The sequence below is a fragment of the Camponotus floridanus genome, unplaced genomic scaffold (assembly GCF_003227725.1).
Source record: "Camponotus floridanus strain SB8 unplaced genomic scaffold, Cflo_v7.5 scaffold26, whole genome shotgun sequence".
In the NCBI taxonomy this organism is placed as follows: Eukaryota; Metazoa; Arthropoda; class Insecta; order Hymenoptera; family Formicidae; genus Camponotus; species Camponotus floridanus.
In genome coordinates, this window is record NW_020229392.1 from 799,704 (window position 1) to 827,059 (window position 27,356).

The 27,356-nt window shown below is 35.4% G+C and overlaps 1 protein-coding gene across 3 annotated transcripts in view; it reads right to left on the minus strand.

Moving 5' to 3' along the window:
- LOC105257043 (zinc finger MIZ domain-containing protein 1) overlaps positions 1-26,651 on the minus strand; it is a 30,959-nt gene extending 4,308 nt beyond the window's left edge. Inside the window, exons 1-2 of one of the 3 annotated variants that reach the window (XM_020029316.2) lie at positions 26,075-26,651; positions 330-630 (exon numbers count right to left, since the gene is read on the minus strand). In XM_020029316.2, coding sequence (XP_019884875.1) covers positions 330-419 — 90 coding nt within the window. In that variant the 5' untranslated portion in view covers positions 420-630; positions 26,075-26,651. The other 2 variants (XM_020029317.2, XM_020029318.2) reach the window with 2 other exon arrangements.
- Positions 26,652-27,356: the final 705 nt, after the last annotated feature.

Genomic DNA, 27,356 nt, shown 5'->3' on the forward strand with positions numbered 1-27,356 from the left:
TGAATAGTTATAATACTCTAATTCTTACAGAATGCTGTGAAAATTAGAATTAGAATAAAAAGAAATGTCTAACATTGCTTTATTCCTTTCAACATTTTTTTTTAAAACAAAGTCTCAGAATAGGACAAATTATTCTTCTAAAATTATTTTTCTTTTGATTTTACTAAAAAAATAACAATGGAGACATTTATCAGAAATGGAATATCGATCTCATCAATCCGCGTTATTTTAATATAACTCTAGATATCATAAATGTTCTACATTACATGAATCAAGATTCTCCCTAGTCTCGTGTCATTGATAAGCATCACGAGAGCTTAAACATTTACTTGATTAAATTGCGCGGGGATATCCTGGCGGTCCTGCATGGCCACCACGCTGGCAGTGGCGGTGGCCGTAGCGGAGGCAGCTGCTACCATCGCCGCGACACGAAGTGGCGAACCACCCCTCCCGTTTTGGGGTGGCACTGTGCTATGATAGCCGGATGATAACGGCTGCACCCCGACGCCGATCGCCGCCGTTGTTGATTGTATCGTATCACCGCCAATCCTCGGAGAAAAAGCTTTCTCTCTCTATACACGACGACCAGCCTTCAACGTGGTAAATGCGAACGCACGGCTTATTGGCGCACTGAAACAGAGAGCATGACTCATCTGAACCCTCCGTGAGATAAAATTATCTTTTTGGAGAATCATAGTGTGTGTATTGGTGATAGTTATAGAAATAACTGAGTTAGAAACTGCGGAGTTGGCGTATCGGGCGAGCAGTAAAGTATGATGCAAGCGTACGATTGACGTTTCAACACTCTATATTTTAATCCTTTCTCGAATTTTATAATAATAAAATATATTCTAATGTAATAATTGTATATAGTTTATTTAAACAGCTATTTTAGCTGTTTAAAAAGTCAATATGTAAATTAGTATGGTTTCAATAATGAAAAAATATATAGAGATTATCAAAATCAATTATTTTTATTACGAATTTTCACTTATCGAGTTTTTCGAAAAAAAATTAAATACATATATTAAATGTATTTTATATATTAAATTATATATTTGTATATGTATTAATGCATTTAATTAACTAAAAATAAAAAAATCATTTATTAGCCTGTCTTCAATATTAAGCAACAAAATACTTGCTTGATTAATAGTTATTATACAACGTCAAACACATTTAAAAGGATTGGATTTACAACGACATAATGCGCAATAAATGATAATACATCGTCAATCATGTTGCCAAGAGTTTAAATGGCAGTGTGAACTTTTGCATTTGCGACAGAAAAGTGGTTACCATTTGCCAAGTCCAGATCACACTCATGCAATCGATTTCTGCTAGGAACGAACAGATTTCCGTCAATCGATACAGTCTGTATTTGGCGAATTGCATGCGCGATCTTTATTTCATAACCGACAACGTAGCAATAACACATGCTAGAATCATTTACGATACTTGAATAATTTGGGAAGGTCATATTTCTTGTGTTCGATATCTCGCTTCGTGTAAATAAATTTAAGTTTATAACAACTACGTACAATAAGAAGATTTTCACGAAAAGGGAATGTATTTCCACAATTATTTTTTTAAATAAATTTAATATTTTTATTAAATATTCTCTCATAGAAAGAAGAACTTACTTTTTTAATATTTTTAAAACATATGGAACATAATAAATGATGCGTATGAATATTGATTTATCTCTCGTTTCACGAATAATTTATATATATATTTATAATTTTTTTGTCAGTTAAAAAATACAAAAAAAGGAAGAAAAAATCTCCTACTGTATATACACAATTTTAAATAATTTTATTCATATTAAAAATAATCATGGATAGTTTAGTACTAAATTATAAAAAATATATAGATTTTATTTTTGCAAGACATTCATAAAAGTTATAGACTTGAAGAAGTACTTTAGCAAAAAAGCTGCGAATAATTTCAAAAATATTAAAAATAATTCAAAAATATCAAAAATAATCGCAGCATTCCTTTAATCGGTGATAATAGGTGTATTTTATCTAACGTATCGATACTTTGTTTTTTCCTAACGGCACTCATCGTAGCACGATATATCGCGGCGACAATCAAAATTCAAACGCACACAATTATCGATACGTTTCTTTTGAAGACAACCATCCCTGTGACGCGCACCCCGAAGGAGCGAGGCGAGCGGAGCCGAACCCCGGCCGTATTCCCAGCTGGCCACGCTGCGAGACGCGTAGCCCCCGTTGCTTTTCTGTGGGAAATGCACGTGCTCGCTATTCACACACCGAGCCGAGCCGAGCCGAGCCGCGTCGTGTCGTGTCGCGCGCGTTCATAATACGTGCCTTACCCCCGCGCGGCTGCCGCAAACACGGACGGCCGTGCGAGAACCCGGCGGGAAGCGGGGCTCCTCCACCGATGCACGATTTCCGATGGGTCTCGGACGTTACACAGGATACTCGTACTTTGCGCGAGAAGCCTCGTCGCGAAACACGAGGAGGCGAAAGAATGAGATACGCGCGAGCGAGCATTCGTACTCGGGACAAACATGCGAACGTCCTTATATAAATCGCTAAGATTATTTATTACAAGCAAAAATTCAGCGCAAAAATTGCCAACATTTCAGAAGAATTTTCTAAATTTCTTTATACATTCCTCTTGATCGCAAGTATTTTTTTAACGCTAGCAAATGAATTAAACGAGTGAAATTACTCTTGGAAGAGATAAGAGAATTCTCTTCGAATTTATCGCACTACCTGTGGGAAATTGCAAAAGAAATATAAGAGGCCCATTATAAGGTAACGTGCGCAATTTTTAGAGAAATCTAGATAATGAAAAAATATATGGCTGAAAAAAAAAGAGCTACTACAGTTCCAAAGGACATTTTATGCAGAGAGAGACCCGCGTCTAGAAGGGTCCCCTCCAATTGAAATGTTTGGATCAATAACATAAGTCATACGAGCATGTTGAATAGGTGGAAGTTTTATACGACTTTCTCTCACACGATTCATGTTATTTATTTTGCCTTATCGTGCTATTTCGAATGTATCCTTTGGGAGAAATAAAATGCATTTCATAAACTCAAGTGCAAAATGCAACATCATACATTTGGAGATCTGATACGAACTCTTTTTTTGTCACGTATATGCACGTTTCTCGAATCGCGATAGAAATTACTGGCTGCGCTAACAGGTTCCCGAGAGTGCAGCAACTGTTGCACGGTAACTGTATAATAAATGTTACCAGAGACGAGTACGAGTGTTTAAGAGCGTGTCTTTGCGATATCAGATTACCACGTGCGTACGGTGAGTTTTGCGCGTGCCCGCAGATATGTAATGCTGGCTTTGCGCAAAAGCAGAAACGCATCGCGGTCCTTATCTGACGTTACTTGATTTTCCCTTTAAACCGCGTAAACTTTCACGTGGGTCTGGTCTGATTTTTAATAACACATCTGGAATTCCCAGGGATTTTCACTCTGAAAAATCAAGAAATTTTCATGGAATTTTATTGGAATTTTTAGAAAATTGCTTCTTTGATCATTTTTATTTTAATATTGTAAGTGATCAGCAATCTGCTATTACTGCTATTGAAACTCTCACTCCAACATCAGTATATATTATTTAATACATAAATATTTATTTTAAAAAATATATTTAATAGAAAATTTGAAATTTTTCAGGCTTGAAATATATTAAAATGTTTTATTTATATAGAATTTAAAGTTCACGCACAATAAATAAACTCACTTTAAAATTATATTTATAATTTTATAAATGCTTTAATTTTATCTGGAATTTTAAATATACATATCTCAATCATGAAATTCTCACCGAATTTATTTACAAAAGTTAAATATATTCCCTGTAATCGACATTTATACACATACATTTCATGTAAATCAATGTCTTTTTGACTGCGAATAATGTAAGTTCAGAAAGATAATAATTTTAATCGCAATTAATATGTGGATACAAAGTTATTAAATTGATCAAATTGACTATAATCAATTAATCTTTATTAAATAAAAAGGGTAAAAAGACATTTCACTCTCTTTTCATATGTACTTATTGCCAATATATGTACACGTAATAAGTCATATCGTATTTCGTAAGTAGTGACTTCATAGATTAAGTATAATCATTTAATTAGTATTTACAATAAATGTGATGTACTAATTGTATTTTTTAATATCGTTCAAAAACATTGTTTGATGTACATAATTTTTAATGTAATATTATCAATGTATTGTTTATCATTACAAATTTATTTTTTGCTTTTACTTGCATATAATAACGGTGAGTGAGATTGGAAAGTAAGTCGGATTTTAAGAGATCTCACTCGCAGACTCGCCTCCACTCACTCGAGCTTAGTGTATTAACACTCTTAGTCGCTTGAAAGCAGTTTTCTTATGCTTAGTCATTATACTTTCTCTGTGCGGTTTTTTAAATTTAATTCAACATATTTGCGCTGAAAGATACGAAAATAATCTGTTTAATACCCTCTTTCGATTAATTAAAAGCCAAGAGAATAAGTTCCTCTGCTTCCAAATATTCTTTAAAAGCTTTTATTACAAAAAACATCATTTAAAAACTTTGGATGAAAAGTAATCTTATAATGATGGATTTAACTAATATTTCATTCACATTTTAAATATTTTTGTGGCGCAATCGATTACAAAAACAGTATTGTTGGAAGTAAAATAATCGACCGATTCCGATAAGATATAGATTTTCCACGCATTTTTCGAACTCCTGATAAGATAATGCGTATCCTCTGACTGAAAAATTCGAATATATTCAGATATTCTTCGAACCAATGCACACCTCATCCCCCAATTCTTCAAGTTTAGTAGATTATTCGCCGCTTATATTCACGACAAACTCTTATCTACACCTGATAATTATTAATAGAGTGCTCGAAGGAATCGATATCTCAAGTATATTTAATCGAATCTTTCGGACGTCGCGTGTCTAATGGATTAACGTTGTCGCATTCGTCGATAGAAAATCGCGTCTATTTCGTCAACTTTTAAGAGCGTAAATCAGCTGTTTTTGACAGGTTTGACGTGTTTTACTACCGGTTCATTTCACAGGTAACAGGTTGGCGATTTATTTTACCTCCGCGCGGCAAACAAACGTGAGCGCGATGAAATGCACGAAGACAAAACAAAATCGGGTTAGGTTCTTGCGCGAGTGAAGCAAACCCAGCGTATCCAGACGCATATGTCAATCGTTTGCAAAGCAATTTTTTCATTATACGTCCGCGGGAACTTGAGAGCCCCCCCCCCCTTCGCCCTCCTTCGCCTCTCTCTTTCTCTCTCTCTTTTTCGTCACAGATTGGCACAAAGAAGGTTCTCCGCACACGCGCTGTCCTCGAGACACGATTATGACGCTCGAACAAAAACAAATTTAATAGCCTCTTCGTTCAATACGGCGTGGCGAGTACGGGAGCACACACGTACGCACGTCTGTGATCTACGAGGAGGGGGCGAGTATCAGGGACGTTCAACAGAGCCTAGGAAAATGTTGGGGAGACCGAGCGATCGATTAACACGTGCGCTTTAAATATTTGAGAACTGCATACAAAAAGTATTCGCAGAGATGATCACAAGCGACGTTGCTAACGAGTCTTAATAGATTCGTAAACCGAATAAAAGTGATTTTAACGCGCTCTTGCATTTCCTTCATTTGCCGATATCCAACTTTAGCAATGATTCAATTCATATCGATAATCTTAGCGATCATTCTCTACTATCGTACCTAACACTTTTGACTTATATATTATTATATATTATTATATAATTATTATATAAATATTGACTTATATATAATTTTTTTATGAATTAAAAGCTATTTACATTCGCAAATTTATCTCAAAATTGCGGTTCAAAATTTAAAATGCTCCATCAATGTTAGATTATTATTGTTAACTCTTCGCTGACGAGAGATACACCGAGATTTGATACATCATTAACACAACAAAGTATCGTATCCATTATTTAATCTTGCATATTGCTTGAATTGTTGCAAACATATACGTGTAACTTTATTCGATAAATGCATTGCCCCACTGTGCACTCATCGTTCTCTCGCATCAGTGTGTATATTTTCGATTACGAAATAATTTTCATCCAATACGCGTCCAGCGTAAAATATTCCGTTTGTCACCCGTGCATATTCGACGTTTTACCCTCCCCAATCTGCCAACCAACGTGGGGCGCGCGATGCACACATTTTTTCGTGCGTGTAACACACACACGCGTACGAGACATACATATAAATATCCAGATATAGCGCGCACAGAGAAGGAGTGATTCGGAGGTTGACGTCATTCACGTCCCACCCCCTTTAAATTCATGCTGAATACGACCGACCCAACCTCTGCCTTTTCCCTTCGTTTCTCTTTTCTCTTCCCGCTGTTGCTTTCCGCCCTCTCCGCTCACCACCGCTCCATCATTCGACGGTAGAAAAGAGAGAGAGAGAGAGAGAGGGAAAGAGTGAGACAGAGGGGTTGGGGGGAGGAGAGTGAACCCCTCTGCAGATCCCGCAACGGGTTTCTATTCTCGGATGTCAATATTTCGTCAACTAGAGCCCACTCGGCGAGCAACAAAAGGCTCCGGGCCGTTGCCGTAGCATGTGAGAAAGAAAGAAAGAATGGTGTGCGTGTATGCGTTTTATAAGAGGATGCACGCGGCGGAGGAAACGCGCAGGGGGATCGACGTACCCCGAGATTGCGTAAGGGCGAAGCATTTCGGGTGCGTTAAAGCGTAATTCTGTCGGAGCGTGTTTATATACGGTGTCCGCCAACGAGCGTTGAAATATCTTCAGCGTGCGGGGAAAAATGAGGGATAAATCGAGGAAAAATGACAGATAAGGGAATAAATGAGCCATCAAAATCGCCGGATGCGAAGCGGATCGATCGCGATTAAATGAAATGATAATTTCTCGGATTTTCGGAATCTAATTGCCCTCATTCTGCGAATGGTTAGTTCTCGATATACTTCAGGTGGTGTTAAATTATTTCGCCCCCTCGTGAAATTATCAGTTTTCGGCTGCAACGTTTTTAAACGTCTTTTATCGCGTGTGTCAATCATATGACCGAGAATAAATTGCAATGTTTTAATATTATCGGATTATCGAGCGACTTCAACTGATTACTAGGGTAATCAGTTATTGATATTGATATCGAAATGCAGGGGGAATTTTTCAAAAATTTCTCTGACGTCTGATTCTTCGCATTCATCGCAGCGTTCAAACGTCTCGATCGACGAAACGCGTTGGAAGAAGGAAAATAATATCGCACGTCGGGGAATCCTTGTACGAGATAAATAAAACAGACCTCTCTCTTTCTCTTACATGGTCGTCGCCGACACATAATAGCCGCGTTCTCCTCGGCCGCACTCGCGTATGAACTCGGTTTTAAGGTGAGCGAGTGCGAGCAACATCGTCTTCGAAATATTGGGAGCCCGAGGCGTAAATCGAAAATCAGCGTAGGATTTAGTATTTTTGTATAATATACGCTTCCGCGTACAAAGGATTATTTTTGACAGCTGCCTTTTGTGTCAAAATAAAAAAAAATCTCCTATGAGATTCATTGATTTAAAAATATAGAGATACCTTCGAAAATAAAAATATATGTTTGCAAAAGAAAAATGTTTGTATAAGAAATAAGCGTTAAATTTAATTTAAATTTAAGAATCATTATTTTATAAAACTCTAGCGAATATTATTTCAATAAAAATCAACACGTATTAATTATGCCATAATAATAATTCATTATTTAAATGATTGACAGATGCCAATTGTAATATCTTTATCTTGTACGTCAATATATTTCTCAACAATTACCCTTCGATATTAGGTACAAACTACATTTTTGAGGTAGTGAAAGAAAACATCACAAAAGCGACTTTCACATGGGGCCCCCAGGATCCAGGAGCCTCGGGGCATTCAGATCGCTCGCTAAAAGACGTTACTGAGAGCGAAGGAGAGGGAGGACAGGTCGAGACGAAAGGGGGAGGACAAACGAACGGCGGATGCTGATCGCAACACTTCGCTAAAATCAGGACAACGACGAGGAGGATGAGAAACGGGGATTCGAGAGGGCCCCGGGAGAGATAGAGACGAGACGAGACGAGACCGTTGAGACATCGAGACCGCGACACGTAAACAGGAGCGAGCGGCGCCCGAGGTCGACTCATGACGAGAGAGAATCGTGGGAGGATTCTCTTCTTCTCTCTCTTTTCTTGCTTTTTTTTTCATCCGTCCGCAGTGTGGGTGGGATTAGAGAGGTGGAGGGCTGCGGAGAGGGGTGGAACTCGACGAAGAGGGAGAGGGCTTTGATCTCTGCATCGCGTCGTTATTTTCGGGCGGATCGCCGAGACAAAAAACATTTGTTGCGGGACGCTCCTATCTCCTTTGTAGGCCGACGACGTTACCTGCATGTCGCCCCCGGAGAGAGAGAAACGTTCTTTTCGTCTCCGGAATGCGTGCTGACATATTTCCCAATAGGCCTCGTCGATTAGACATCACGACTGCACAAACCTCGACCTCAAACGGAAGGATCTTTTCAATTCTTGTTATCGAGAGAAACGAGATTCAATTGCTTACCAGATTTTCAATAACTCAGACTTTAAAATAATTATGGAAGAGAAAGGAATATAAATTATTTAATATTTCCATTATTAGAATGTTTGACACTTTGCAAAGTTACTTAATATACGATCCTTTGCTATAAAAAAATGGTATAAAATTGAGAGAACCTTTTACTTTATAAAATTAAAAAATAATTTGTACACAATTGTAAACAAAATGTTAATAATTATTATTAATAATAATTAAAAATATTAATTAAAAGGATTTATTGCATTTATAATAAAATTCTAATTAGAAATTGCATTATAAATTATTAGAAAAGAATTAATTTATATAAAATTCCATATGCATGTATATATCTATTATTCATATATATCATGAATACATGAATAATACTTACAATAGGTGTAGAGAAAAAATCATGTATAAAATATCTTAGGAACTTGATCATCATGAATACGAGAGAAATTGGATATATTCATATATGGACATTCTTATATTTCACAATAACGATCAAAAAAAGAGAAACACCGATAGATTATCCTGCCTATCGTCGCAATACCAAACTAGGCGTGAAAATCGCGATACGATGTGAACGCGGATCGTTACACGTGTGTAGGTGCATCGAGGCAGACATAATAGGCCGTGGCTTTAACCGACCTCGATGTAACATTTATCATTTTCCAAATACCCTATAGATATATCGTTACAATCAAAATATCATCTACCTTAAAAAATGAATCAATGTTAATTATTTTTTTCACATACACAAATTTTTTGAGAAAAATTGCGATTCAATCAATGTCGTTGGCTCACGTCCTTTACTCTCTTTCCAAAATATTAATCGCTTCCAAATATCAAAACAGCCACTCAATTCGAGGAAGCTGATTAAATGTCACTTGGCGACTTTAATCAGGTGTCTAACAATAAGAAGCGCTTTTAAACGACGACGCGAGTCGTAAAATGCCGGCGCGACTCGATCGAGAGAACTTATAGCTCTAAGTAATTCGAATTGGGTGTGCATGAATGTTATCTAATGAGATCTGTCGTCATTATCGTAAATGTCCTTCTTGGATATCCTCGATAGCATCGATTCGAATGAGCACGCGTTCATTCGCGGGGAAAGGGACGTCGACGTCGCGTTATAACTTTTCGACGGATGTACCTCGCTCGGTAGGTCACACAAAGCCTTCCAAGCATTACACGAAGAGCGTACTTGCAATCAGGTTAACGGCGCATCTGGTGCGAGACCAGCGCGCGAGCCAGTAAATACGGGACAATGCGATGAAAATTGGTGGAACTTTGATTTTAGCACTGACACCATTCTATTGTCCTACATTGATCGAATAAGCGTGTACACGAATGGCCTAAATAACAAACTTTTTATTTGGAAAAGCTAAAAATTAAATATTGCCGACTTTTTTGAATTATTATTTAACAGTACTATATAATAATATGTAAATTATACAGAAAGACGAGAGAAAATTAATTAATTAAGATCGTAATAGGAATTAAAATGTCTGCTTGTCAAAAAAAAATTAAATTAAACATCTCTACTTTGAAAACTTATTTCTCTTTCACGGATAAATTAATGATGCTTAATAATTTAAATGACAAAGAATATTTTCGAAAATATATTTCCTCGTTTCTTCATAAGTAGCTTCAGTAAAGTTCTGTCATTTTTTAAATTGTACAGTCTCAAAATTATTCGATAAAACTATATTTGGGACTAATAATTCGTATCCGGAATCTTATCTTAGCAATACTCTTGTCGAAAATAAACAGATTTTGAAATATCCGTGAATATCTACCAGATATCGTATTGAAAATTGTTATATCCAACAATAAGTTGAACTTAAGTTCAACGAACGTGCAGCCTGTGTGAATGTCTATGTAGTTAGCGCAGAACTGAAGATCGATATATTGTTCTTCCTCCAAGTATATCGCAATGCCTAGCCCCTAGTATTCTGTTCTCGATCGACGATGACGAGTATATTCTTCTATCCTTCTTGTCGCCGAACCTCGCGCGCGCACCATGAGAAGATTCTGTCATTTGCAATAAATACTCGTGACATTTCGAGGTGGCGAAGATAGATTTTTCCCATTGGTTTATTAGAAAAGGTCGCACGACAGAATACCTTGAATGTGAACATTCGCTGTAAACGCGTAAATACGCTCTGTATGTATATATATGTGTGTGTGTGTGTGTGTGTGTGTGTGTGTGTGAATATACACATGTGTGCGTGCACATGTATGCGTCTTATCTGCGCATTTGTCACATCAGAATGAGTGTATCTTTCCGGTTGCCAAAGGTGTGTATTAGCAGAACCGTGTCTTCGAATGGTTAATTTATCGTTTTTATCGTATGTATTAGCAATCGATAAATACATCGGCAGAATCGATTGGCTTTTCAGCACGTTAAGAAAATTTATATACGCTATTAAACGTAAAAAGTTATGAGAAATTGTTTCGAAATATTACAAATTAATAGTGCATGAGATACGAGTGTAATTTATTGTTCAATTAATAATGCGAGATAATTATTAACTTAATACATTAAATATTTTGTTTCTAATTTTGCGATATTTTTTATCTTGATGTTATATAATATTCGCATTTGGAATTAATTTTACGAAAAATATGTTTATCTAATCTTTGCATACATACACATACATCTTTTTATATTATTTTAATAATTATTATTTTAATAATTCTTTTATAATAAAATATGCATTTACTTGTACGTTTGGTCATGATAGATTGAATAGACAAAAAGTCAAGAGTCAGAAACAGTCGCAAATTTTATTATTTTATTATCGCAGAAGAGGAAAATACTTTTCCTTACAACTTTCCTGTTTTGATGCGCTCGAAATTCTTTTTACGGTAACACGTGCGACACATAAGGCCATGCCCGTGTAAAAGCGGAAATAACATCTGCTCGCAACAGATAGGAGAAACCGAAAACTTATCGAACGCAACCGCAAGACGTAAAACGCACGGTGACTTCCTTCCTTTCCATTCTATAAGCAGGAAAAGAGCGAGGAGTATAAATAAGATATAAAACACCGATTAAAATTGTGAGAACATCTGCAATCAATCGTATAAATCATATTTATAGTTTTTATTTCCATATGATTTCCAAAGAATTTTGATTTATGTTTCGCGAGGCAAACCGAGTTTATCTCTAAGATAGCATTGGCGCGATTAAAAGTTAGAAAATTAAATCAAGTTAATAACGAACGAGTAATTAATGTTAAATATTAATCGTATATATTGGTTATTTAAATTATAAATCAATGGCACGTAATAATAATTAATACAACTACCACAACAAATCTATTATAAATTGTATTTACAATTTATATTAATAATTATTACTGACTTTCTGTTTGAATTATAATCTAATATAGAATATGTTAGAAAATCGTCGGTAGAAAAAATATTGTAATATCATAAAAATATCCTCATTGCTAACCAAACGGGTGCTGATTATCTTCATTATGCATAATGAAGAGGATAAGAGAACAAACAGATTACACAACGATGCAACATGCATCACATCGACATTATGTAAGGGTCACAGTCCGATTCTACAACAATACTATCGGTATCCAATAATTATGACTAGCAGAATACACGATGATGCACCTAAAATGCACTACACGTGTTACGCGATGTTTATCGCGTTTTTCAAAGCAAGAAGCAAGATTTTGCGATAATACATATTAATTAAGCTAATTTTCTTTGATGAGGCAATAAACACGTCATATTAATTAAATTGTAGGACGAAGATCATTAGGGGAAGGTCAATATTAAAATATAAAAATATTTAAAGAAGTTTTGTCTCATATACAATATTATTCTCTCGTTCTGCTTATTCTTTCATTATTGTATTGACTGACAATCGAAAAATATCAAATTAATTACGACATCGCATATTTATATCATATCGTATCACATAAATTTTTGAACGTGATGTTGGAAATTCGTTCAAACGTGTTTTATTTGAATCGAGAGACGAAGAAACGTTTCGTTTCATTTAATAAAACTTTGTCGCAATCAAAAAACTTCCGATGTCTTGTATGAATGTGTTTACGTGAGATCGCAGAAAGCCATCGGCCTTCATAAGAATTTTGTGAGTTTAAATCGATTCCGAGTCAAAACAAAAGAGTGTGAATTCATAACTTGTTACAAATTCGCGATTAAAACTTACATTAAAAAAACGCTTCCAGCTATATTCGCGCATGTAATACATATTTTTTCGATTGTTACATATGTTATTATGTCAATACGTCAATATAAACAGGATGAAAATAGTCGATAATACAATTTTTTATACCGCTTTATTTTCAAATATCGAATAGAAACGACAAAAATTTATCAATGATTCATTAATGTGATGTAATATCCGTGCACGAAGCCTTCGTCTTTTGTCTGCCAGAATATATACAAATATGTATGATTGTGTCGAAATTTATCATGTACAAATTTGTGCCGTGTATGTTTCAAGGCTAAAACTGCTGTCGGATATCAAACGTGCGAGAAGGTAGAAAAAATGTCTAATAACTAATATGCACCGTCAAAAATATTACAAAATTATGTAACACTCATTGTTGGTGTAATTTTACATACTTTTTTTATAATACATGATTATTAAAATAATGTAGTTATATCAAAGAATGGATACAATTTATATTCTGAAATATACACACACACAAATGCAATATACATTATCTTTTGTGTAAATTTTTTATATTAAATTTGTGTAAATTTGTGTAAATTTTTTATATTAAATTTTTAATATTAAATTTCAAGAGTTTGGATTACAAAATCTCGTTAATTCAAAGTGATGCATTTCATTTTAACGCAGACAATTCGAGATTTAATTGAATAGATATCTAACGTAGAAAAATAGAAAGTTAGTCACAACATCACAACAACAATAATCATGTGTCAAGCTTTCGCTGGACAAAAATAGGTTTTAGCTTCATTAAAGAATCCGCGGCTAATACGCAATAGTTGCGAGACTGTTGCATGCAATGCAATGATTAGAAGTCAAATATATTCTTTAAAGTCAACTTCATTAATTTCTGAATATCACGGAGATAATTTCTCAGATGATACTTAAAAGAAGCATCTTGCTACATGTCTGCAACGCGGCAACTCGCGCTGGTTGCATTTATGCAAATTAAAGGAGTGCACAGAGAAGGTCTCTCCTGTCAGGATTCGGAGAAAGTTGTTTCGGGGCGTTGATTGGCAGGTGACGAAATCACGGAAGCCGCCGGCCAATCGTTGCTCTGGAAACTTTCCCAGAATGCTTAACCCCTTTGACCGTTACATAATAAATATCACCCGATCCTATTGCGCTTGTCTTACACCAACGTATTCTGTACGATGGGATGGAGGAAACCGTACCAGAGATCACCGAGCAGCGATCTCTGTCGCTCGTTCTCCCACGTATTTAGCTTACTAGCATTGCAAACAAGTTACGAAAGCATAAGCAATAATTGTTTTCTCTATATTTTGACATATTTTATCTGTTTTTTAAATTCGTAGCTTTGTAACATAAATACAAGTTTTGAAAAATATGTCGTTTGAAGCATTTATTGCAAATCTCCTTATTTATTTCACTTATTGTGCAAATATTTTTAATCAAATAGGAAATATTTTTAAAGATGAAGAGGACATAAGATGATATAAATTGAAAAGTTGTAATTAAAAAATTGCGATTATATGTATTATTAAGATCTATTTACCAAACGACGAAAAATTGGTGAAAAATAAATATGCCTGATAAAAATCCTCGAGTTATGCTTTCAAAAAGGAAAATTATAGTATAGAAATCGATGAAACGATAATCTCGACAATCTTGTTAGTGAGATCAGGCGAGTGAGATCAGTGGGTAAGTCGAGTACAACTGGAGAGGCGCATACTTTCTTCGTCATCCATTTATAGTTTCACGTATATATAGAGGTCTGGAAAACAAGGAAGTAGAGAGAATATGCGCTTAGAGCCTATAAGTTAACCGGGAGATACCGAAATAACGTCGTTTAACCGCCAACAGTGGTAAAAAGGATGAACGTACATAAATCACGTAAGAAAACTTTTAATATATTTTGTGTGACAGAGTGTGTGTACGATATTTTCATCTATGTCAGGATTAAATCGCCTAGATGTTATAGTTAAAGAAATGATTTTTCAAGATCGATTTTATCAATATATTTGCTTGAAAAAATTTCCATCAAATATCCATCATATATTTAATAAAATGTCTTTTAATATGTTAAAAAGACGTGATTTTGTAATGAATAAGATATGAATTTATATAAGAACTAGATGTAATGCTAATTATATAATATCTAGTGAAAATAATACAAATAAAATATATATTTTTAATTAATTATATATTACGCATATTCTCTTGAGTTTAAAATTTAAAACTCTCTAAAATTCGTAATATATTTTTAAAGTTTACTTCATAAAAGTAATAAATAATGTGATTTTTCTTGTCTGAATAGAAAATTATATCTGAATAGAAATTTTATAAAGATTTTTATACAAAATTGCTTAATATATTTTTAAGATTTATTTCGTAAAAATAACAAATAAAATTTATTTTTCGTTTGACAATGAAGAACTCTGATATAGTAAAAAATAAGTGACAGATTTTTGCAAAGGAAATTTGAGATCGAATACAAAAATCTCCAGAAGAGATTCCATTTAGAAAAATATCTAATATTAAAAATTATCAATTAAATTTGACTAATCATTCCTTTAATTTCAGGAAAAATAAAAAAGGTCGTACTCTGAATATACGAAAACATAAGTACTTTATCACGTAGATATATCGACAAAACTAAATATTGTTTTTACAATTGTGTTTTACAATCCTTTGTGAAATAAGATTCTTTTTATATTAATTTCGATAGCGGCAATATACATATGTACGGACAGCAAAACATAAAAGAAGGGTTAACTAAAATTAAACTATATTAATCATATTTGTGGAAAGTGCAATCAGGTGACACGATAACGATTATTCACTTTTGCAGTGAAAGGAAAATGAGCCGCGTGTTTCTCTTATCTAATTAGCTATAACGGATAAAATTAATTAGCTATAATGTGAATAGAGTTTGCGCATACGCGCATAATGGAATGCACATCGCGGAGAAGTGAAAAAATAAAAATAATATTATACTACTTCCGTATAAAAATCGCGCCGAATAATTTTCCCGTTGAATATTAACGTCTCTTTAAATATTAACGTTTCGTAAAATTATTCCTTTACATTCCAGTGAAATTCTGCGCGGCAAAAGCAGGTAGCGAGCAGGATTTCCACCGTGGAATCATCCATATCATATAGAAAGTTGGGTCGCGCGCGCAAGTTATAATCGGCCGATTACCGCGCGGCACGACAGTGGCATACACGCACGCACATACGCACGCACGCATGCATGCACGTGCGTGTGGAAATAAACGGTTAATGTATGTACAAGGCGCGAATGACAGCCGATGGTTTACAGCCTTCGCGGTAAGGTAAGGTAAGGTAAGGTGAGACGCGTCCTTGCCACGCGCGATCGCCTCGAGCTAATCGACGCGTCCCGTTCCCGATTGTGTCGCATTCCCCCTTCCATCTCCTCCCCCTCCCTCTCCCCATCTCTTTCTCTTCTTGAACACGCTATCGCAAAATAGCCAACCTCGACAAATTTTTCCAATTTTTGTACAATTATCGTGTTACTTGAGTTAAGGGTGAGAGTTTAAAAAAAAATGTTTTTAAAAAAGTTATATATATATATATATATATATATATATATATATATGTGTGTGTAACTTCTATAGATTGTATATGTGTATGTATTAAATTAATATAAAAAAATTATACATAAATATGTATAGATAAAAGATTATATATATATATATATATATACAATTAATTATATGCAAATGAAAAAATATTTTTGATAACAAAGATATAAAGGTATTTAAAAAGTAAAATTTTCAAGTCAAAATTTTACATACAATATATACAAATATATTTATAATAAGATAATATTTATATATAGCTTTCTCTAATATTCATATTAGTATGTAATTGGATTACTTGTCAATGACAAAAAGTATTTTAAGATAATGTTAATCATTTGAAATAATTATTTTACACCAGAATGTGTGTGTATAATGATAAATTTGATACTCTAATTAAATTGTTTAAGTTTTTTTATACTAACAAAAAATACACGAAAAACATTCTATAATTTAATTTGAGATTTATATAAAAAATTAAAGAAAATCCGTACATGTTTATACGAAAACATTAATAATAAATAAGAATTTTATATATTGCTCAATTGTATTACCAAAAAAAATCATTTTTAAAACAATCAACTTAATTTTTGTTCTAGCTTCTTTTCTCTGAATGTGCTGTGTTCACGACAAAATAAATCGATAGGTAAAAATCTAAGCCTTTTTTACGGATAAAAAATTAATCTATGCATATATAAAAGATTGCATCTGAAATTATATTATATTATTCTTTGCTTGTCGAATCGTCGATAGCCTTGCAGCGAATTCTTATCGCACGAAATTTTATGTCTTGCCTTAGGAACGGTATGCGTCGTATATTGCACGGTTGACGTTTTAAAGTGTAACACGCGCGCGGCGACAAAACGTGCGTATGACATACGCGACAGGAATGACGGCCGTAGTTAAACCAGCATCGTGACGCATGACTGCTTCTAATTAATTAACGTATTTACATACTTATAGCGTTATTACGTTTTTAGAATACCGAACGCAAATCACCGTTTACTTGTGGATCAGAATGCGAGGTATCAGTTTCAAAGAATTTAATTTCATAACGATCAGCCAGCGAGCAATTTTGTTAGTAATCGAATACTGACTATGAAATATCGAACGAATAAATATAATTGTTATTTGTCTACGATATGTATCCAATAAAGGCGATCAATATGTGTTTTTAAATTGATAACTTCTTTTCAGATAATTTTTAGAATTAAAAATCATTTGTTTATATCAATGTTTTTTAAACATATCCTTAATTGATAATATCAAATTATTTTGAAGAATTAATATATAATACATATACATACAAATATTGGAATTATTTATACGCAGATTTTTATTTTGGAGATAAGTAAATCGTATAATCATTAATCGCTAACAAAATCATTAAATAATACGCTAAGCTCACGTGCGTTTCCTGATTGTTCATTTCTTGCTGTTAGTATTTTGAATTGCTAATATTTTATTTCCTATTTATATATTATATCTTGTTTTTCTATTTCCTAATTTAATTGTAAGAAACATGCAAAAAAACCTTATTTGTACCGCAAATTGCCAATCCCATTGTGGTCAATGCGGCCAATTCGAATTCAGAGTATGTAGTGAACGATGGACGAGTCTCTCGCAGTCTCGTCCTCATTATGCAACGGACAATTATGAAAGTTTAATTACACCTCACCTTGAGCGCGCGTGCGAGAATAAAACGTTCGAAGGCTGCTGCCGGGCTGTTCTCTCGATGGTCGGCAAACAAACGTTTCATAAGCTCGACCAGTGAATTTCGACGCACGTGTATGTACACTTTACGCAAGCGTCTTCGAAATGAGTGACATTCTTTATCTCCGAACTTTACATATTCCAAATAGTGTCATGGTGTAGTTAAAAGTGAGAAAACCGGCCACGCAAATTGTACAACGTGATGCTTAAATAAAAAAAAATCGAAGCCTTAATAAACTTATAGATTTATATATCATAGAAATCGGCTCAAATATGTTTTCACATTCTTGTGCATTATTTAATCAAAATAAAATGTTGTGTAAATTTGAAAAAGATTATACATTTTTTGCGAACTAGAAAAATTTCTTTATAAATCGTTTTATTTAACAAAAGTTCGCTATCATTTTTATGATAGAGATTTTCTATCAGATTTTCTAATTGTAAGCTATATTAAGTTGATGTAGATATTTTTACGTCTCTTATTAATCTTTTATTATTTTTATTATTTTATTTATCTGTTATTATTTTCTTATTTTTTATTTAGTTACTCACAAGTGCACGTGCTGCTGATATCTCCATAATTTAATTAAAAATAGAATTAAAAGCCAATTAAAAAATATATCCTTAAATATGAAGACTAATATTTTCGGATATTAAATTAGCATAAAGAGAAAAAAGGTTGTTATCGTGATAATGACAATTGATAAATTAATCAGCGATATGTGGCGAGTAAAAGATATGTTCACAATTTTCTACGTGCCAACGCGTCAAGGTAAACGTATATGTGCCGTTCTGACATAATTCTTCGTCAGTTCCGAGGCGTCTCGTCCTTGACAAATAAGTACACTCGCCCCGCGAGTAAGCAGAAGTGCGCAATCAAAAGGTGACGATATTCCTGATTCAATGATATTTGCCAATTTAGTAAATAGCTCCATCTCTCTTCAATTTCTCTGTTCAGCGCGCTTCTACGAGCATCTTGGATCTCTGCATTTTGTCTCAGACATCGCTCAATCACTGTACTATTAATTATATACACCGTATATAATTAGAAATTAAAAATGTTAGATGAAATATATTGAATGTGCATCGCGAGAAATTATAGAGTATCTTTCGGGAATTTCCCAGAGTAAATCTTTCCTTGATAAAATCTTTCAGTAAATACTCCGTTTTTTCAATATTAAGAAAAATATTTTCAATCAAGTTTCATGCGAATTTTGCAAACAAAATATTTCATTCTTAATTATACAATTATATACAATATATAAACAAAAATATATATTGCATAAGCTGCGAAATCTCAGCAAATCAAATTAAAATACTTCTTTAATTTAGCTTTATTTTTGCGAATAATAAAACCTTGATTATGGATGGTTATGTTAGCAAAGACACACTTGTACAAGTAAATGCTTCAAAGTATGAGAAATAAATTATTCGGGAACACGAGACATTACTCATACGAAACGTAGAATATCTGTTTTTATTACGAATCCTTGCTTGAAAAGAGAAAATCAACGCGTTCTTGTTTTTATCTTCTTTTAGAAAAATTTGCTTCACTTTTATTCACACATTACTCAATCTGTTCCCCTCTCGACCTTCATCGTTTCCTGGATCATTAGGTATGAATATATCACCACATATTGTAGCAAGTGCTCCGCATTATCTGTTAACATCCGGCACTCGCTGCCACCGTTCCCTTCCGCACGCGGAAACAGTGTTTTCTTGATTTCGCTTATATATAGCCGTGCACACCACTTGAAACTACGGCATTATAGAATGTCAGATCATAGATCTGCGATGCAGCGCACGTCTCACTTTATTAAAAACGAAAAAAAAGAAAAAAGAAAAAACTCGCATATTTCTGTGACGCAGCCTCATTTGAAATCTGTTTACAGTAAATAAGAGATTTTTTTTTAATATGTTATCTTTCTCTCTCTCTCTTTCTCTTTTGCTACAAGATTGATTTATAAAATTATTTACCTGCAAAGCGCTCTATACTATAAGATAATCGACGAGAATCTATTGATAGAGAGAATGTAATCTATAAGATGAATACATCAATCGGACAGAAGCATAACTGCGTGACATTATTGGAATAGTTTCAATCGTGCGATCAAATGGAGATTTTAATGCAGCACACATAGTATTTAATTATTGATAAAAAAAATCTATAGACGAATACATACATCAGGCGAAAAATATATAACATTACTGGAATAGCTTTAATTCCACAGCGATGGAATGAAGGTTTTAATACTGGTATTTAATTGATTTAACGAAGAAAATTTGCGTTAAATCCTCATTTTTAATCTTTAAACAAGCAATTTTCAATAATTTTACAATCATGCAATCGACGTATCTTTTTCTGAAAAATCCTAAATCCGAGAGTATTTATTTTATTCGATAATAGATTATATAAAGTACAAATATGTATGGGTGCATGTGACAAATTAATTTTGGACGATTCAACGAAAAGTCGCGCAATAAATAATTCCATTATTAATAATTGCGGTTAATTAATAACTTCAATAATTTATTAATAATTTCAATTGATTAACAATTTCAAACGTATATTTGGAACGCACTCTTTAAACCAAATGCTGATACGTCCCTGAGTGGTTCTGTATACGCGCCATCGAGAGTGTACGCTTATTTTAACAAACCTATTTCTGATATTGTGCCACATCGCAACGGAGCCTGTATCGAGATTAGAAGGCTTCAAACGCGAAACCGCGCGTCGCGGCGCCGCGACGACGAGTCCGTAATAAATGCGGGCAAATCGCGCTCGCGATTCGCCATTTGTCTCGCTTATGTGCTCATAACGCACGTATAGCGCGTGGCATTCGATAAAGTCACCCTTTGCTCGATACCTCTACCTTAGGTGAAAGCTTGACGATCGCAAAAGTGGCTAATAATCCGAGTTACAAACGGTTATAGCTACTGTCAACTAAAAAATAAGATTGTGTGCGATATTATAGATTGAGCGGCGTGTCACTACGCATATTAAATTTTTAATATTTCATTAATGAAGTTAAAAAGATGTATTTAATCATAATTAATTTAAAAAATTTAAAATTATTTTATTATGAGTGAGGCTATAAACAAAATAATGTATAGACAAAATAATGTGTGTTCTATCTCTAAATTATAACTTTTCTCTCATAAAAAATATTAATTTTATTTTATAAAATATGAATTTTTCGAGTTCCTTTTTTCATCTTTTAAGATAGTTGAGTTATATAAAATATAAAGCGAGACAATATGCTTTTTAAAACATGAAATGAAATAATATATGAATAAAATAAAATAAAATAAAATCTGAATTAAAAATTGTATCTCAAAAATATAAGAAGGAAACAAAAACATGATAAAATTAAATGTTTTATACATCGTCCATCCACACATATTATTTGTGTGAAAGGGACATTATTGTCCGACATCATTAAAAAGATGTAGCGCGATTATCCATAAAATATTTGTAAATGCTTTTATTTTCCTACGCGTTTCCTTCTGCTAAATTAGTTTCTAACTCTAATTAGTTTGTAATTTTAATTATTGAAAATTAAAAATTAAGCAGAAATAAAGGGGGCAAAGGACGACGCTGCGTTTGATTCTCTTTTTACGAAAAGAAAATGTGAATTGTTAATTTCGATAACAAGTTATATATCTCGGCGTTATCAAATTTTACTGCGAATCGATTGCAACGTCATAACGCCTACGCGCCAATATAAGGCGAATAATAAAAGCGAGGAAAAAGCGATCCACGACAAGGTCACCCTATCGTCGAAGCAGCGATATACAAATGTCAAGGGATCCTGACATAGTTTTGGCTTCCTTCAAAGAGAACGATTGTCGGTCATGCCTTTGCCGATCGCTTATCGCGCGAATGAGCAAATAAGCCTACGAAATGCGCGCTTTGATCAATTCTCACGAGACGTTTCCGAACTTTTTCCCCATAGCGATCTGCACGAACAGTTCGACAAAGTTCGATGAGTCAAAGATTGATTTTTTTCCGATCGAATACCGTCTCATTTTGTTAATTTCAATCAACTATTGCCGAATATACAAGATCATAGTCGTGTGACAAATGCAGCTTTATTTCGTCACATAATATATTATTGCCACATAATTGTGGAAATCGATTTATCATATCCTTTCTCTTTTTTTGCGAGATTTCGTGACAAAAAATTATATATATTCATTAATTTTTTAACTATAGATTCAAAATAACATTTCAAATTAACATTTTGAGAGAAATTTGTTGCGTTCATTAATCTTTACAGTTTTAAAAATTATCTTCGAAATCTACAAAGCAATCTCTCCTTTAACGCAATTAACAATTAATTAATAACAATAAATTATTTCGAAAAATATACAATTTTTCAAAAAGAATTATAAATATATTGACAAAAAATATTAACGTATATATACTATTATCTGTATTTCACACAAAAAGAATGCATCGAATACTCGGATGATTGGATATTGATTATGACTTGAAGTGCTCGAAATAATCAGATAATCGGGTCGATAAATTCGGATAAATTATGCGGAATAAAGAGATAAAATTACCCCCTGTTTATAGCGACAACACTATCGTAAACTAGCATAAATATTGAAGTTCGAGATCGTGGAAGATTGTGCCGTAAATATTTCATAAAATTATCGCGGGCATTTATCCATACGTTGACGGTGACTCGACGCAAGACTGTCAGTCATAAACGATTAGATAGTCGAGCTACAGAGAATACTGCGTGGTTAATATTGCCGAGATTATCGCTCGGTTTCGAATGCCTGCTCCGATATACTTGGCGATATACTAAAGCTAGCATACTAGAGGCTTTATAACCACGAATTATATTATTCCGATGATAAGAGGCATAATTCTCACTTGGAAAAACCTTCTCGCTTTCGCTAACTTAAATCTTTATTAAAAATAAATCGTACAAAATTTATTCGCAATTTCCACTCTCTCTTTTATAATATTATTACTATATTTTTGAAAATAATATTCATAAATTCTAAAAAATGGTCATTTTATTTGGTTTTAATTTTACTCCGAATTAAGTTCGATGAATCTAATTATTTTTATATCGGTTTGATGTCGACATTTTTGTAGGTATATTCGCACGTCGACGAATCATGAGATACTCGAGTGAAAAAATACCGACGCTTTTTTTTAAATACCCATTCCTATTTGCGTGTCAAGCTTCGTCCAGGCTCGTTTTATTTCACGGCAACTGATAACAGGCGTCGGTGACAATGCCGTAGAGATTATCGTTGAAAGAGATACGGAACCTTTTCCTTCGACGAGAGGTTGTATCTCTCAGTCACGCGATTATATCTGATAAATTTGCGAACGTGCGCGTGCGCAATAGAAAAGACGAAAATGAAGATTACAAATAACTTAACGATACTGATAAGTCGATATAAATACTTTATGACAAGTGTCAATGAATTATATTAACTCTGAAAAATTATATTTATATCGCACTTTTATAACTTTATATTTATGCTGAAAAGCATAATTATTTCTTATATGTTTTACATATGTGTGCATTTGGAAGTAAATATATTACATATATACATTTTTCTCTTTTATATGTAGTCATGTGACTACATATGTTGCGCGTTTTTAAATAGATTAAATATTTTAATTCTTAATTAAATGTCGACGATGATAATTAATAAAAAATTTGCTTGAGATGTCTGCTTGTCGGAAATTCAGAATGTTGTCAATTTAAGTTCATATTAAATATGCAATAAATAAGTCGATCGAAATTAAATTATATGCACGCGCAATGCGATTATAAAATTTGCACCTATGTCAGCGAAATAGAAATAAATCGAATATTATTCGGCGAGCGAATAATTAAGATCGCACGTCGGAGATTACGAAGTGGCATTTAAGTAACTCGCTTATCGATAAAAGCCTACGTGCCGTACGTGAGGATCGCGGCTCGGCAAACAAACGCGCGCGCGCACACTGCGGCTTTTGTTTTCGAAAAGCCGAAAAGATCGCGGACACTATTCGCCGTTTATTATTCTCTTACTACGTTTCAACATTTACCGCTAAATGTACCCTTGTAATTGTACGATTATTTTATTCATTTAAGTCATGGATTTTCCAGCCTTGCACTTTGTTGTCAAAAATATATGCAATCGTTTTTTTAATAAAATTATTATATAATATTATATTTTATTATAATTTATAATTGTTACATTTTATTATTTCTTAATTATCGTTATATTTTTTCGTCATGAATAAATTATTTTTAAGCGCTAAACAGATGAGAGTGTTTCTTACAAATATATTTTTTTCTTGGAAAGGAAAAAATACACGAAGTGACTATACAAATATATATCACCAGGACCGATAATGAATACTTATCAGATGATACCAAAATATTCCTTCCACGCGTTCGACTGCGACAATAGTATCGTTCGAGGATGACCCCATTGCCATGAGGATGACTCTACGCGTTATATTGCTCTATTTTATCTATATTTTATTCCGAGTATCGATAACGCGCAAGCATCAATACCTAAAGACTGATAACGCTAAAAAAGGAAATGTTATACGGATTCCTACGATTTAGGAGAAAATTTACGAGGTGCGAGTGGAACTTTTGCGTGTAAGCCTCTGTCGACCTATGACCTATAGGAGCCCCGGACGAAGGTGTCAATAACGTAGGAGCTTCACGCGTTACGACCTAAAGAGAAGAGAGCAGCCGTCAAAGATTACAGTGGACGTGACTTTCTGGTTCTCGTCGACGGATGATCGCCTCGATATCTCCACTTCTCCCCCCCCACCCCCCGCCTTTCCCTCGTTCCCCCTTACCTGCCTCCCACGGCTTTACTCGACACGCCGCGTGTCCCGCGCGTCTTTTTCTCGCTCTCTCGCGGCTTTTTAACTCGAGGCTCGAAAGCCCGGAGTAAGTTGGCGCGAGCGGGACGGAATGACACATCTTTAGAACAATCACCCGTTGTGAAAGCGCCTAGCTGTACGCTCGGTCGGAATATCCACCGCCGCGATGTAATAACGAGCGAGTAACGGCATCGAGGAGAGAGATAGAGAAAGAGGGAGAGAGAGAGATCGCGGGCGTTTTCCCGCCGATCGATGTGCGAGAGTCGCGCGGGATTTCGCGTCGATACGAGTCAAGGCGCGTAAAAGGAGACCAGGGTAAATATCAGTAAGTACTCTTATATACTTCGGTCTATCGCTATCGCAACTGCTACCGCTACCGCTACCACTACCACTACTACTACTACTGTTACTAGTACTATTAGATTAACTACAGAGTCTCGTTTCACGAGGCTGCGAGAATCGAGAAACGTGATATTTAAAGTATTTCCGTATTTACAGTGTACGAGATGTTGGACTCGAGAGGCAAATGATCTCGAAAAAACACGGAAGGAAAGCGGGAACGATATTCTACTTACGCGTAAGGTACGATTTCTTTTCGCGTGCGTTTCTGAGCGAAAATTGATGACAAAATAGAAGGAGAGAGAGAGATAGTCGTATTAGAAGTGATCGTTCAATATTTTCGATTCACGATTCACGTCTGATAATATATTATAGCAAGAATCGATCGAGAGTTGCGTTATCATTTTTCCGCAGTCTTTTTCCTTGTAATTATTTCTTTAAACGACGAAGCAATTTTCCATAAAATTTACTCGTCGTAAATCAAACTTTATGTAAAGATTACAACCGTAAAAAATGCAAAAGTTCGCACTGTACAATAAATAAATCAGTCTGAAAAACTAATCTTAGGACGCTAATATGAATAAGAGATTGGATAAAATTTTCAACAAATTCGAAATGCAACGTTAACGTTATTAGCCTCGGATGAAAATCTCGTCCGCAATCATCAGGAAGGTTATGTCGTGGGAGAAGCACGCGTTTCGAGACATTCCCAATAGCAATATCCCTATTAGCATCCTAAGGTGAAACGAAGCAGGACGGAAAGACTCACGTGCGTGACGCCTACAACATCGCATTATCCTGGGATGCGAGATCGGGGACGACCATGAAACCGGGATCCTCCGCGAAGGAAGTAATCCAAGAATGCACGCCGTGCGCGTCGCGTGTACAAATTTATGTACATACGATAACATATACATATGCAATATAATATATATATATATGTGCGAAAATACAAGTAAGTACACTAGAGATCACATGTGGAGCACACTGTTTTCCCTCGCGCGTCCACAGACGATCGCCACGATGCTGCTGTCCGCTTCGTTAATCGTCATCGTCCATCGGCAGGACGACGAACACTGTCACTACGCCGCTCGACACTGCGACGCCGGCCGTTCATCACCTCGTCATAGGCACATCACGACGGAGGGGAAAAAAAAAAAGAAAACACGACGACGATAACGACAGACGGAGCACAGAAAACAGGACGGGACCGAGCGAGCAACGGACGATACGACGCCTCTCGACCGAGCTCCGCACGAGCCACGAGCCAACTGAAGGCGATAACCGGTCCGAGTGTTCCACGCGCGTGCGACTTGAATGCGATGCGCCGCTTCTCCCTCCCACTCCGCTGCTACTCTCTTCTCCGTTTCGCCGGGGCGGCGGGGGAGGGGGGCGGGGCGGGGAGGGGGCGCGGGCGAGAGGAAGACTTCTCCGCTCGCGGCCGACACCGGCGAGTCCTTGCGACTTGGGGCGCGATCGCGCGTCGCTTTTCCGGCGCGGGATTCCTCCGGCGTTATGTGTGCGTGTTGTACGCTTGCGTTCTCTCACTTGTTCAAATAAAACACGCGTCTCCGCGTCGATGGATCGGCTCGCTCGATCGATCGATCGCGCTCTCGCCGGAAGAAGTATTCAAACAACAGCCGTGCCAGTTGCCGGCGCTCTTCGATCTCCCTCTTCCGTCTTCTCCTCCTCCTCCTGCCGCCGCGGCTGTCTCTCCTCCCCTTCCTCCCTCCGCCTTCTCGGCCGTCGTCGCGCGCGCTCGTTTCGCCTCCTCTTTCCTTCTCTCGCGCGTGCGAGAGACCGCGGAAACTTTATTTATATCCACCGGCAGCGCGCGCGCGCGCGCGCACGGCAGTCGCGCGCCTCAGTCTGTCACGAGCGCGGCGTCGGTGCGGCTGCCGCGAGAGTCGGGGCGACAATTGTCAAAGGACGAGAAGGATCGTCAGTGCATCTGGTCCGAATGCGTCTGAGCGCGTCCTCTGTCGCGTCGATCAGGCAAATGTTCCTCCTTAAATCGATAGGAGATGCGGGAAAGAATGAATGAGAAAATT